The following is a 12,549-nucleotide window of genomic DNA, read 5'->3' on the forward strand; positions in this document are numbered from 1 at the left end:
AAGTCTCATTTACCTGTTGCTCAAGATAGGAAAATGCAACACATGGAAGCAGCAGCTTCTTGTGACCACAAAACAGTTGGATTTTTTTGACATAAAAGATATAAGAAATCAACTGAAATGTTGCTACAAAAGTCTGTTGCCTTGCATTGTTTCCTGAACCCAACGTCCAGTTCTTGGCTTTTGGGTTTACTAACGGTTATTTCATTGGCCCAATTATTGATAGCTGTTTCACCTCAAGGGGCTGCCACAGGAAGGAGGAGGTCTTCTTGAACCATATAAATTAGCCTTGCCCTTCTGAGTTTTGATATCCTGCTGTTTCTCATTGAGCTGTTCAGCAATTCATTCAGGTGGGGTAAGTCAAGTGGTCCTAGCGACTGGGAGGCAAGGGATTTGGTTTGATTTTCATTTTAATGCAACTCTACCCACTTCGCAATACACAAACTGAAATGAGGCTTTTGTTCTAAATTCAGACTTCTGCGAATTTTGTGTTACCCTCTCCAACCAAGAGAAGATGTACGGAAAGTGCACATAAGGGGCTTAGAAAGGCAGATAATGGTGAAAATAGTAGACCAAAATGCATTCTTAGGGAATATTGCCAGCAAAAATGTGTATGTGAGGCAAAGTTGCATACAACAAGGGGGAGGGCTGTTAAGGAGAAATTCTGATGAATCTTCATGCAAACTTATAAGAAAATTCGAAGTTGATGGCAAAATACAGCAAACTGAATCTGAGATTGTCAAAATGAGAAATTGAGAGACTCTGAAAATGACACAGTCATCCATCTCTAATTGGTGTGTGAGAGTGTGAATGCACATGAATGGAGTTGGAGTCTTTTGATTTCCATGAGCCAGTTGAATTGAGTTGTGGCCTGCAGAAAGAGCCTGGCACAACCAGGTTTCCTCGCGCTTTGCTTTGCTTGCAATGATATCTGTGCTGATAAGACACAGCTGCTTGAGTGTTTGTGCCTGTTGATGAATTTTTATCTTGTAGTTTATTCTTCCATTCAAGTACATTTATCTTGTATTTCTACCTGTTTCCTTCCCTTTATTTGTGTAACTTCTGCTGCTCAAGTTCATTAATATTTACCTCTTTCTCCTCTGTGATGCAGCAGGAAACTGAGAGATTCAGAACTTTACTAGTTAGGATTGCCTTGCTGGATCAAACCCAAACTTTATCAAGTCCAGCATCATAACACACGACACATTCCTAAGCTTTGAAACATGGGGGGGGGGGTGTTAGTGATACCCTAGTAGTACATGCACCTACTCAGATGTGAATTTTCAGTGGTTTGAATCTTGCCACTGCTATGAATTCACTTGAGCAAGCCATTTTCAGTCTCAGCCCTCACAATGTGGGAGATAATAATACTGATCTACCTTAGAGGAATGATATCATAACTGCACTTTTGGACACTAGAAATGCTATACAAATGTCAAACCAAACACTGCCATTTTTGGCCTTCCATTATGGAAAAAATGCAGATTGAACCTCTGTTGAGTCACACCTTTGATATGAAATGCTTTAACAGGTCTGAAGATTCTGTGAAGATTTGAGATAAAAATGAACTTCAAATGGATCTGGCTGCTGGCAATTCTCCTGATCGTAGGATTGGCTAGTGTGGCGGATGCCAGGCGTGGACGGGGAGGTGGACGAGGCCGCCGAGGTGGCTTTCGCCGAGGCTTTCGCCGAGGTTGGCGCTGGGGCCGCCGCTGGGGCCGAGGCTGAGGAGGTAAGCGACAGCTTTTATTTGTTTTCATTAAAAGACCCCCAAAACTAATAGATATCAAGAGCTTATCCTACAGCTGTTCCTGGGGAATGGGGGGATATGCCATACATTTGCTAATACATCTGGGTTTTTTTAAAAAAAGTGCTGGTCCTAGCCACGTTCAAGGTGAAGCACTTGTGCTCTGCTTCTGGACAGTGACGGTGGGGCCCTGATCACAAATTTCTAAGGGGGCGCAACCAGCTGCCCCACTTCAGGCTCCCTCATTGAGGCCTTCGAGGCTAATGCAGTGGCAGTGCCTCCTTCTTGCGGTAGGCAAAGGGATGCCAGTGTGTGCCCTGCCCCTGGGCCAGGCGTAGAAAGGCAGGAAAGCACTGCCAGAGCCATCTGTGTTGTGCCTCACTGCAAGGACAGGAGAGTGAGGCGACACAGTGGCTTTGGGTTTCTCTGCCTTATCTCTGCTACCGGTCGGGGCTAGTTTGCAAGGAGAGACTCCCACGATTAGATGTCGCTTAGCAAAGGGACTGACTGCTGCCCAGCCTACCATCCCAGGCGCCGGCAACCCACACTATGTTCCTGCTTTAGGAAGCATAATGTAAAGGACTGAGAGCTCGGAAGTCTCCCCATCTCAGCCCCCATCAACATTTATCTCATTTTGAGCAGCACATAGTTGTGGGTTCTCTACAGATATTATCAAACACCTGCAATTTCTGAGAAAAGAATAATCCTGACCTACCTTGGTCCAACACACACACACACACACACAGAGAGAGAGAGAGAGAGAGAGAGAGAGAGAGAGAGAGAGACTCTATAACTGCTGAGTGTTACTAGAACTGGCAGGCTTAAGAACCCTGTCTCTTCCCCTCTTTCTACCATTTTGCATGACAAGTGTAGTCTTCCTTCCCCTTTTCTTTCGTGTTTTGCATCAGAGAGGTTGATCTCCCTCAACACACAACCTCCCATTTGGAAAAATCTACAATGTTTACAATCGTATGGATGCGTTTAACTTAATCCTTGGGTAAAGGAAGGTTCCCTAAATAATTTTGGCCAACTTTTCTCCCACAACATGGGATACAATCCCACAACAGAGACAGCAAACACTATAGGGATGCAATAAAGATGGACTAAGTCATAACTAACTTCAGTCCATTGATTTCTTTGCATCTACATCCCTTAGCAGGCAACCCAATCAGGAAGCCATCCAGACAAGACCAAGGATAACCCCCAACTTATCCATAACCAATGAAGTTCCTCCCAAGCCCTATTCAGAGTCCAGGAAGTTGAAACAGGAATGTTCACCCTATAAAGCAGCTTTCTCTTCTTTTCATTTCAGCAAATTAGAATGAAATGAAGGCACAGCCCAGGAACGTCCGACAACGGCATCCCTCCAAGACAAAAACAGAAAACAAAATGCTAGTCGCTTTCAAAATTTCCTGCTCTCTACCCCGATTTTCTGCTTCTTTTCTTGCCAGGGAGGTCAGTCTACACACAACTGCAAATCATCTCCCCCAAAAGCTGTAAACCAGGCATAGGCAAACTCGGCCCCCCATATGTTTTGGGACTACAACTCCCATCATCCCCAGCTAACAGGACCAGTGGTCAGGAATAATGACCAAAACATCGGAAGGGCCGAGCTTGCCTATGTCTGCTATAGTAAAGGTAAAGGTACCCCTGCCCGTACGGGCCAGTCTTGACAGACTCTGGGGTTGTGCGCCCATCTCACTTAAGAGGCCAGGGGCCAGCGCTGTCCGAAGACACTTCTGGGTCACGTGGCCAGCGTGACATCGCTGCTCTGGCGAGCCAGAGCCGCACACGGAAACGCCGTTTACCTTCCCGCTGGTAAGCGGTTCCTATTTATCTACTTGCACCCGGAGGTGCTTTCGAACTGCTAGGTTGGCAGGCGCTGGGACCGAGCAGCGGGAGCGCACCCCGCTGCAGGGATTCGAACCGCCGACCTTTCAATCGGCAAGTCCTAGGCGCTGAGGCTTTAACCCACAGCGCCACCTGCGTCCCCTATGTCTGCTATAAATGTAGCTAATTAGTCTCAGCTCCATAGTATTTTTTGCCAACCTTGGCTATTACTCTTGAGAATGTAGAAATGCATTTTATTTCCCACTATTTGCTTTATCTTTATGAAACTTTCTTGTGCATTCAGCATATTAAAGCATTGCAAAAAAAATAACGATGATGTGTTTCTCTTTTTGATGCACTTGACATTTTTTCACCTTTAAGCTCTTATGTCACAGCAGTGCAAAGTGACACATGTCTATTATCCAATTGGGCTGGATATCTACCAACATATTTTACAACAAGAATACAGTCTAGAGCTTGAGATTATTTTTGGCCACACTGACAGAATCATAAACTAGGGATTCAGCTACATTAGCAAAGAAAAAGGCATTTTAAATGTGTTATAACACTGTGACACCAGATGGCAATGTAGAGTTCTGTCTTTCGCCAATGTGAGATTTACAAAGTGTTTTCCTGAAATGTTTTTTGATGTGTCTAGATCCAGCCAAGCTGGCCTATACTCCTTCTAGGTATATCTCCCATCCATCCATCAACCTTTAACTCAAAGGAGAGGTGCACTGCAGAAAGGGGCCTGTGGGGCAAATGGTTTCAAGTGACTTAAAGCAGTTGAGCCACACTCCATGATGTGGAGAGGCAAAGGGGGCAGGGGGAGCTGTGGTGGACCTATGGGAAATCTGGCCCGTTCCATGTTATGACAATCAATCATCCAAGCCATTCACTGTGAAATCCAAAGAGGTAATCGTATGGGACACAATTCCATCATCCTTTCTCAAGATGTGTCAGTGTGAGCTTGAAATGGATTGCATCAGCAGCAGATCCAGTCCTTTATCCAGTATGGTACCTGCTCGCCTCTCCCTGTGGTTAATGCAGCTTTGGGAGGGGGGTGATTTAAGTGCGTGTAATAGCACCAAGAGATAGCTAGTGCTCTCCCCAGCACCACACAGGGTGTCCATGGGTCTGCGTGGCTGCTTTTAAGGAAAGTAAAAGACACCCAGCATTCCAATTATGGGTCTTGTGTACCACTAAGTGTTTACATACACAGTTATTTCAGTTTTGGGTTCTTTTGTGGGAGTCTATACTGCTGCTAATATTTACACAGGACAGCACTATCCTGGGAGCTGTGGAGGCTAGTCCACTGGGGGAAAAGGATACTGCCACACCAATCCCATTCTGCCCCCAGCCAGCCTTTATCTTTGTGCCTTCCTACTTACAACCAGGAATGTACATGTATTGACTGTATTTTGTACATTCTTCCACCATTATGCATAATTTGAAGAAGCTTTTAAAAAAATAATCTACAAACCTCTAACACAGTCCTTATTCCCTTGTTTTGGCAACTACAGTGGTACCTTTGGTTACGTACTTAATTCGTTCCGGAGGTCCGTTCTTAACCTGAAACTGTTCTTAACCTGAAGCACCACTTTAGCTAATGGGGCCTCCCGCTGCTGCCGCGCCGCTGCTGCACGATTTCTGTTCTCAGCCTGAAGCAAAGTTCTTAACCCGAGGTACTATTTCTGGCTTAGCAGAGTCTGTAACCTGAAGCATATATAACCCGAGGTACCACCATTGTATTAGCTAGTACTGTCCACCTGTGTGTGCTATCAGAGTTTGATAAAGGATATCTCATGCATACACTGTGTGCATTCCCCAGTGGGAAGAAATACACTTTAAGTGATCGCACCATTGACCTTTCCCCATCCATAACAAACCTAAACTCAGTGCTTTTTTCTGGGGGGGTACGCAGGGGTACACATACCCCTAAACAGTTTGTGAATCTAAGTTTGGCCTTATTGAGAGGCATTATTTCAATATGGGTAGTAAGATGAAAGTACCCCTAAACATTTTTTTTAGAAAAGAAGCACTGCCTAAACTAATTCATGGAAAACTGATATTTGTTTTACAGTAGAAGCAGCGAAACCAGAAATGCATGTCCGTATACTTTTGCTTTCTCTCTTTCTACTGCATCTGCTAATTGAAAGCTTCATACTCCAAAAGCCATTTTCTTAGAATGACCATAAGTCCTGCCTTGCCATGGGCAGCCATGGGCTGTGAGAGGAGAGTCCTATATTTGAATAAGTGGCCTTTTCAAAGTACGATTTAAAGATGAAGAAGCACAATAATGGAGAGAAGCAGGGGCCTTGAAGATGCCAAGCAATAGTTATCACCAGGACTGTAGACTGAGCAGGCCTACCTGTAGACTGAGCAGGCCTACGGGTCATGTGGTCTTCCATATTATAATGAGATGCAGTGTATTTCTGTTTAAATTCCAGAGGTTATTTATAAATGTGTACCTTTACATAACTATTGGCACCTGCAAACATTATGCATAGATACATGGTGATACATTTTCTCATTTTTGGTCATTGTTGTAAGTAGCCATTTTACCTGTTCTCAGGGCAGGATTGGTAAACCAGGTAGTTCTACTTTGACATTGTTGGAGAGTTTCAAATACTTAATCACAAATTAGGGAGGATCATAGATGAAGCAATACTGGTCTTGCTTATCTGTGGGGAGACTTATCAGTTGATTAGCACATTTGTGCCGTGCTGGGTGACTTTGGTGCTATTAATCACAGTAACCCTTCCCCATCAGTTACACCTTTGGTCAATGCATTACTCAGCTTTCAAATTTTATTTTCATGTACAGTTATAAAAATGAGAGAGAGAGAGAGAGAGATTTATTTTTTACATAGGCATGACTCTAACAGCTAAGACTGTCATAATGAAGCTAATATTGGCAAATTAGGATAACATAGGTTCTTACCAAGCAGGAAATTGTTTATGTGAAAATATACATTTGCCCTACATCAGTACTGGTACAGAGAGCAATCTTAGGAACAGCTGTTTCTTGCTGAATTTGGTAACAAAGTTAGGGCTGCCATACGTCTGGCAACCCTAAACAAAGTAAACCATAAAATCATCCTTCTACTAGTGCATGTATTCAATTAGAAACGGCATTTTGCTTTTTATATAAATGCAAATAATGGAAGTCAGATTGTCTTTTTCTGTCTTCTTCTGAATTTTTTTCCAGACACCTGTATAAGACAGAAATCTCCCCAAAACTCAACATTTTTGTCCAAATGCATAGAGTCCTCAACAGACTATTGCACATTCACATACATCTGTGAACTGACACAATTTGGCATGTCCTATTTCTTTCCCGGGATGTGGGTGGTGCTGCGGGTTAAACCACAGAGCCTAGGACTTGCTGACCAGAAGGTCGGCGTTTCAAATCCCCGCGACGGGGTGAGCTCCCGTTGCTCGGTCTTTGCTCCTGCCGACCTAGCAGTCCGAAAGCACGTCAAGTGCAAGTAGATAAATAGGTACCACTCCGACGGGAAGGTAAACCGTGTTTCCGTGCGCTGCTGTGGTTCGACAGAAGCGGCTTAGTCATGCTGGCCACATGACCCGGCAATAAAGCGAGATGAGTGCCACAACCCCAGAGTTGGTCGCGACTGGACCTAATGGTCAGGGGTCCTTTTACTTTTACTATTTCTTTCCCAGTCAAGTGATGGGTACCGTAGTTGCCTGAAGTGCTGCACTAACATGATGTGGATCGATTTAAGGGTGGCTGGGGGTGATTCATGAGGAAAGAATCTGAGGCCGATCTTTGCCACAGATCCCTCCCACTAAGTTTACCGATCGAATCATCATTTCTGCCCCTTGATAATGTACCTGGAACATATATAGAAATCTTTAATCAAAATCAAAACACAGGTGGAGTCGTGATGACAAAGACATTTGCCTCCCAAGATAAAAATTATCTGAAAATGTTGAGCAAACTGGCCGCTATAAAAATTGTTTTCTGCAAATCTTTTGCCTAGACCTTAACATTGTTGTTTGTTTTCTGGAGGAGACCTGAAGGTTCAGGACAGAGGACGGTGAGCTGCTATGGCGCACAAGAGCTTCTTGTTATTCGCTATTGTCCTGATTCTAGGACTCAGCAGCCTGACTAATGGATTTACTCTCCAAAGACGTGAGTGGAACTGTTTCATTTTTTTCTTGGGGAATACTAAACCAGCTCCTTGAAACATTAAATAAGAGCTACCCACTTCACACTTTATGCCAGTGGCCTTCTTGCCGTGGGTACCACTTGTGTCATGCCAATGTTTGCTGTGAAAGGAAGACACAAGTCTGTTTGAAGGCACAAGACTCCAAAGCCTCTAGGCTCAGAGGCTCTATGGCTCAGGACACCAGTTGCTGGAGAACACAAGCTGGAGAGCGTTGTGGCTCTCATGTCTTGCTTGTGGGCTTCCCTTAAGCATCTGGTTGCCTGCTGTGGAAAATGGGATGCTGGACTTGATGGAACCTTGGTGTGATCCAACAGGGCTCTTCTTAGGTTCAAATATGCAGGGGGCATCTGGCAGAGAGCCACAGCCAGTTGAGGGTCACCCAATGTATCCTCCCCATCCCTAAGTGTCTGGGGATGCAGTTGGATATTGTATGGCCCATTCTGGTATTTTGCACATGCTCACCTGGGACAGAGACCCTTGCATAGTACCAAGTAGCTGTTTAGCAGTGAGGGGACAATTGAGAAAAGTTCACCCCACTCTGCTGCTTTCAGTCCAAAGCTATGGATAGAGCCCAGTTAGACTGGCTAACCGAGGCTAAGGCCATAGTCCAGGATAGTAGATGAAATAGTAGTAGAGGAATTGCAAATAGAGCAGCTGCTTGCACATGCAGAGGACTTTCTCAGCAAAGGTGCATGCATGGAAGCCTGAAGCTGTGGTGGAAATGGTTGTGCTTTGGGATAGGGGAGATATTCCATTCTGTTCACATTTAAAGGCAAACCTGCATAATTCACTCTTTTCAAAATGCTATAAAGAGCCATCCTTTGAAAGCCATCATTTTCTGAATTGTGCAATGCAGTTCTCCAACCAAGTAATGTGTGCAAAAATGTATATATAGTGGGATTAAGTGTGCAAAAATAATTGCACTTATTAGTGAAAATAAAAGAGGTAGTTCTTTACATTAGAGGAAACCGCTTTGCAAAATTGTGTAAATTAGGCAAAATTACATACAAACATGTATATTAGGAGAAATTCACACTGAAACACTGTTGAGGACTTAAAAAAAAAATTGCAAACTGATGCGGAAATATGGAGAACTGAATTTTATGATTAGGAAAGTGAAAAACTGAAAGGAACTGAATTTGGCAGATCAACCATCCCTAGTAGTGTAAAGTGGATTACTGGAATTTATAGGCTTGCTGCAATAGGGAATTTGGTCAAGATCAGATTTGGTCAAGAAGAGAAAGCATGTACAGAGTAGCTGCCTTGGCTGTTGCTTACTTTCATTACTGACACACACACCTTCCGCTGATCTGTTAACTGTAACTGTAATGGGATTTACTCTTTTCCTTTGGCCTGATGTTGGCTGAGATGTGCTGGTGAGATGTGTTTGTTTTTATAAGGTTTTTTCCTCATGTAGAAATAGGCTTGTTCAGGAATCAAGTCATACAACAGAAATATATTCTCTGTGTTGATTAACAGTGCTTGGTGTAGTGTAGTATTGTGTCTGGCAAACTGAAAGCAGAAAGAAACATCCCAAACAAATTATGCCATAAAACAGGGGTAGCCAATGTGGTGCCCTTCTGGGGTTAGATTACAACTTCAGTCATCACTGCGATGAGTTTATGGGAGCTACAAGCCAATAATATCTGGGTGCCCTTCTGGGGGGTGCCCTTCTGGGGGGTGCCCTTCTGGGGTTAGATTACAACTTCAGTCATCACTGCGATGAGTTTATGGGAGGTACAAGCCAATAATATCTGGGCGACACCACATTGACTACCCCTGCCATAGAACCTTTCCCTGAGGACATAATGGGTGGCTGTTTCCAGAGAGTAATTATACGTTGTTATGAGACAACATCAGAATCAGAGGAAATCAATAAATTCAGAATTTTTGAAATCAGACTGCAGCATGATGGGCCTACCCTTCATAAAGGAAGTGCCACATGACAGAATCAATTGAACTTTGTCTTTAACAGCCACACAACAATGTGCAGTGCAGCCCAAAGCAAGAGTGAACTGTGGCTACCCATACATCAGTGCTCAGACATGCCACAGCAGAGGATGCTGTTTTGATTCAAGTATTCCTGGAGTCATCTGGTGCTTCTTTCCTGGAAGTGATTCAGGTATGTATATAGTTATTTATACTACCTTCCAGGGCAAGTCAGCTTTGATAGACATAAAAATATATAGCAAAACAACAACACCACAAGCAACAAATACCGCCTCCCCCCAGACACAATCTCCCATTAATACAACAGTATAATACAAACAAGAACAGCAATGGTAGTAAAATAACAATACAAGATCTACTTGCTCAAGTTTCTCAATGGCACCAATTACACTAGTTTTAATTTCTTACCTCGTACAGATTAGTTCAACAGAAGAAAAACTTGTACAGCAGTGATGGTCAATGTGGCAGCCTCTAGATATTGTTGAACTACAACTCCCACAACCCCGATATTTGGCCATGCTGAATGGGACTTTTGGGAGTTGGAACATATCGAGGGCACCACATTGGACACCATAGTCTGTGTCAAACCCCCCAACTGTCCTAATTAAATAGGGATATCCCATTGGGGGGCTGGTCTTGTGTGAGTCACCTGACTCCCATAAAATCGCGGTCCAAAAGACTGTGCTTTGGGGTGCAGTGCTCTTCAATGGGTCATGTGACTTGCAAGGGAACACAGCCTCGAAAGACGTACATCCTGGTTTTCCTCTGGGACATGTTGGAGGGTATGTCCTGTCTTGAGATATTTCTAAAGTTCAGGAATGCATATGTGCATTGCAAATACAGTTGAGGATGAGGCAAGACCCTCCACATACATCTCCCTCTATACTTTATTAGAGTCTTACTTTTCATCATAGTTCTAGTGACTTATTAGCAATGGCTTTTTTGTGATGGTACTCTTCTCTTTTTTTACTTTTTACCTTTTTTGCTGCCCATGGCAGCTACTACTTCAGTAGAATACATTTAAGCCAAAATAATACAAAAGAAAATACAAAAAGAAGGCAACGCTCTAAAAATGATACAGAGTGACCAGCATGCCCTTCTATGTGTGCCTACAGGATGAAGGGAGATCAGGCAGTAAGGCCTCATGCTTTTCCAAGACGGTTCATGTGTTACATTAGGTCACTTCTTTTCACTCACAGGACTCATCCATTCAGGCCCGAAACCTGACGTGAGTCAGTAGCTCACAGATCTCAGCTGCGCAGCAACTTCCATGATCTCTGAGGTACAAGCAGTGAACTAGTTTAGTTATCCATCCCTTGGGCTCATAGAAGGATTTCTGGAACAGCCGGAGCACTTTTGTTAAAAGCTGATTTTCTGTTTTTATGTAATAATAATAATAGTAATGATAATAATTTATGCCCCGTCCAACTGGCTGGGTTTCCCCGGCCACTCTGGGCGGCTCCCAACAGAATATTAGAACAGAATAAAACATCAAGCATTAAAAACTTCCCTAAACAGGACTGCCTTGAGAAGTAGTAATTTCATGTGTGCCTCTGACCCACGATGGGGCTTAAAGGATCAGGTAAACATGTTTAGGAGTGGTCTGTTGACATTGCCAAATAATGAAATAAATCAATTTCCAAATGGCAGCCCTATCGTGTACATATTTCCCACTTAGCCCAGTTAATATCATTTTTTAAAAAATCCTATTTTGTTTTCAGAATGCATCTCTTAAAATCAAAATAAGACACAAATCTGCCTTTCTGCTCTGATGATCTTCTGGAAGAAAAATAAAGGGAAACTACATGCATCTGCATGTGATCTCCTGTGGATGAAACTGAACTCTGCTGCCAGTGATGCATGTTTTTCAACACTCTACTGCACCCTAAAATAATAATAAAAGGAGCATACAGAAATATTATGGTCGTTTCTCCAATCTATGCCCACTAGCAGTTGGTGTGGTGTGTGAGGGGGTGGAGGGAAAGAGACACTCGTGGCCTTTTAACAGACTTATAAGGACTGGGTGGTGCGTCCTCATTTCATCCTTCTGTGACTCTCCCTCCTCTTTCCCTCTCCTCCTCTTTCTTCCTCCTGCTCCAACAGGCTATCATGGGTTGTACAGATTTTTCTTGCCTGCGGTCTAGACCGACTACTTGCCCCACTCCTTAATTTCACCTCTCCTCCATTTCCCCCCTCCTTGCCAGAGATATAAACCAGATGTGGAGAACCTCAGGCCTGGCAGCCTCTCTCTCTGGGCTTTTGGGAATCTCCCCAGGCCATGGGTGCCAGGTGCCTGGGTCCCTGAGTGCTCCAGCCCCCACAACATTCCCCATGAAGGGGTCGGGCACCCACAAATTTTTGCACACGCCATGGGGCATGCTGACATCAGGCAATTACATCAGCAGGCATACTGACGTCAGATGGGCATGCCAATGGCATGTGTGGCCCTGGGCACCCGTGGTCCTGTGGGCAAGCTGGCAGGTCTGCCTCAGCCCCCCTGCCTTACCAGCTCATACTTCCTACTGATCTGGTCCCACCTGTTCCCACAATGGCCAAGCCGTTGTCTATGAGAAACCGACAAACTGGACATGAGCACAACAGCAATTACCTCTGTGCTTTGCAGCATCTGGTATTCAGAAGCATCCTGTCCCCATTACTGGAAAACAACAACAACAACAACAACAATTAATTTATACCCCGCCCATCTGGCTGGGTTTCCCCAGCCACTCTGGGCAACTCCCAACAGAATTAAAAGCACAATAAAACATTGAACATTAAAAACCTCCCTGAAGGGCTGCCTTCAGATGTCTTCTAAAAGTCAGATAGTTGTTTA

General features: G+C 44.0%; 1 protein-coding gene and 1 long non-coding RNA gene across 3 annotated transcripts; both read left to right on the plus strand.

Annotated features, from left to right (window-relative positions):
- Nucleotides 1-316: 316 nt before the first annotated feature.
- Nucleotides 317-3,368, plus strand: LOC309368677. 2 transcript variants are annotated; one of them, XR_014167858.1, is made up of 3 exons: nt 317-347; nt 1,529-1,729; nt 3,057-3,368. It is a non-coding gene; the product is annotated as an uncharacterized lncRNA (long non-coding RNA). The 2 variants fall into 2 exon arrangements; XR_014167859.1 differs by having other exon boundaries at nt 321-352.
- Nucleotides 3,369-7,566: 4,198 nt separating this feature from the next.
- LOC309368745 (trefoil factor 3-like) lies at nt 7,567-11,632 on the plus strand. Its single transcript, XM_081909040.1, has 4 exons — nt 7,567-7,729; nt 9,742-9,888; nt 10,916-10,998; nt 11,438-11,632. The coding sequence occupies exons 1-3, from the start codon at nt 7,645-7,647 to the stop codon at nt 10,954-10,956; spliced, it is 273 nt and encodes a 90-aa protein (XP_081765166.1). The 5' UTR covers nt 7,567-7,644; the 3' UTR covers nt 10,957-10,998; nt 11,438-11,632.
- The last annotated feature ends 917 nt before the right edge of the window (nt 11,633-12,549 follow it).

The sequence above is a fragment of the Podarcis melisellensis genome (genome assembly GCF_964234715.1).
Source record: "Podarcis melisellensis genome assembly, chromosome: 4".
Lineage (NCBI taxonomy): Eukaryota > Metazoa > Chordata > Lepidosauria > Squamata > Lacertidae > Podarcis > Podarcis melisellensis.

Coding starts and splice junctions, on each gene's coding strand:
- LOC309368745 (XM_081909040.1), top strand. CDS start 7,645: ATGGCGCACAAGAGCTTCTTGTTATTCGCTATTGTCCTGATTCTAGGA. Junction 7,730..9,741: donor TGGATTTACTCTCCAAAGAC/GTGAGTGGAACT, acceptor TGTCTTTAACAG/CCACACAACAATGTGCAGTG. Junction 9,889..10,915: donor CTTTCCTGGAAGTGATTCAG/GTATGTATATAG, acceptor TTTCACTCACAG/GACTCATCCATTCAGGCCCG.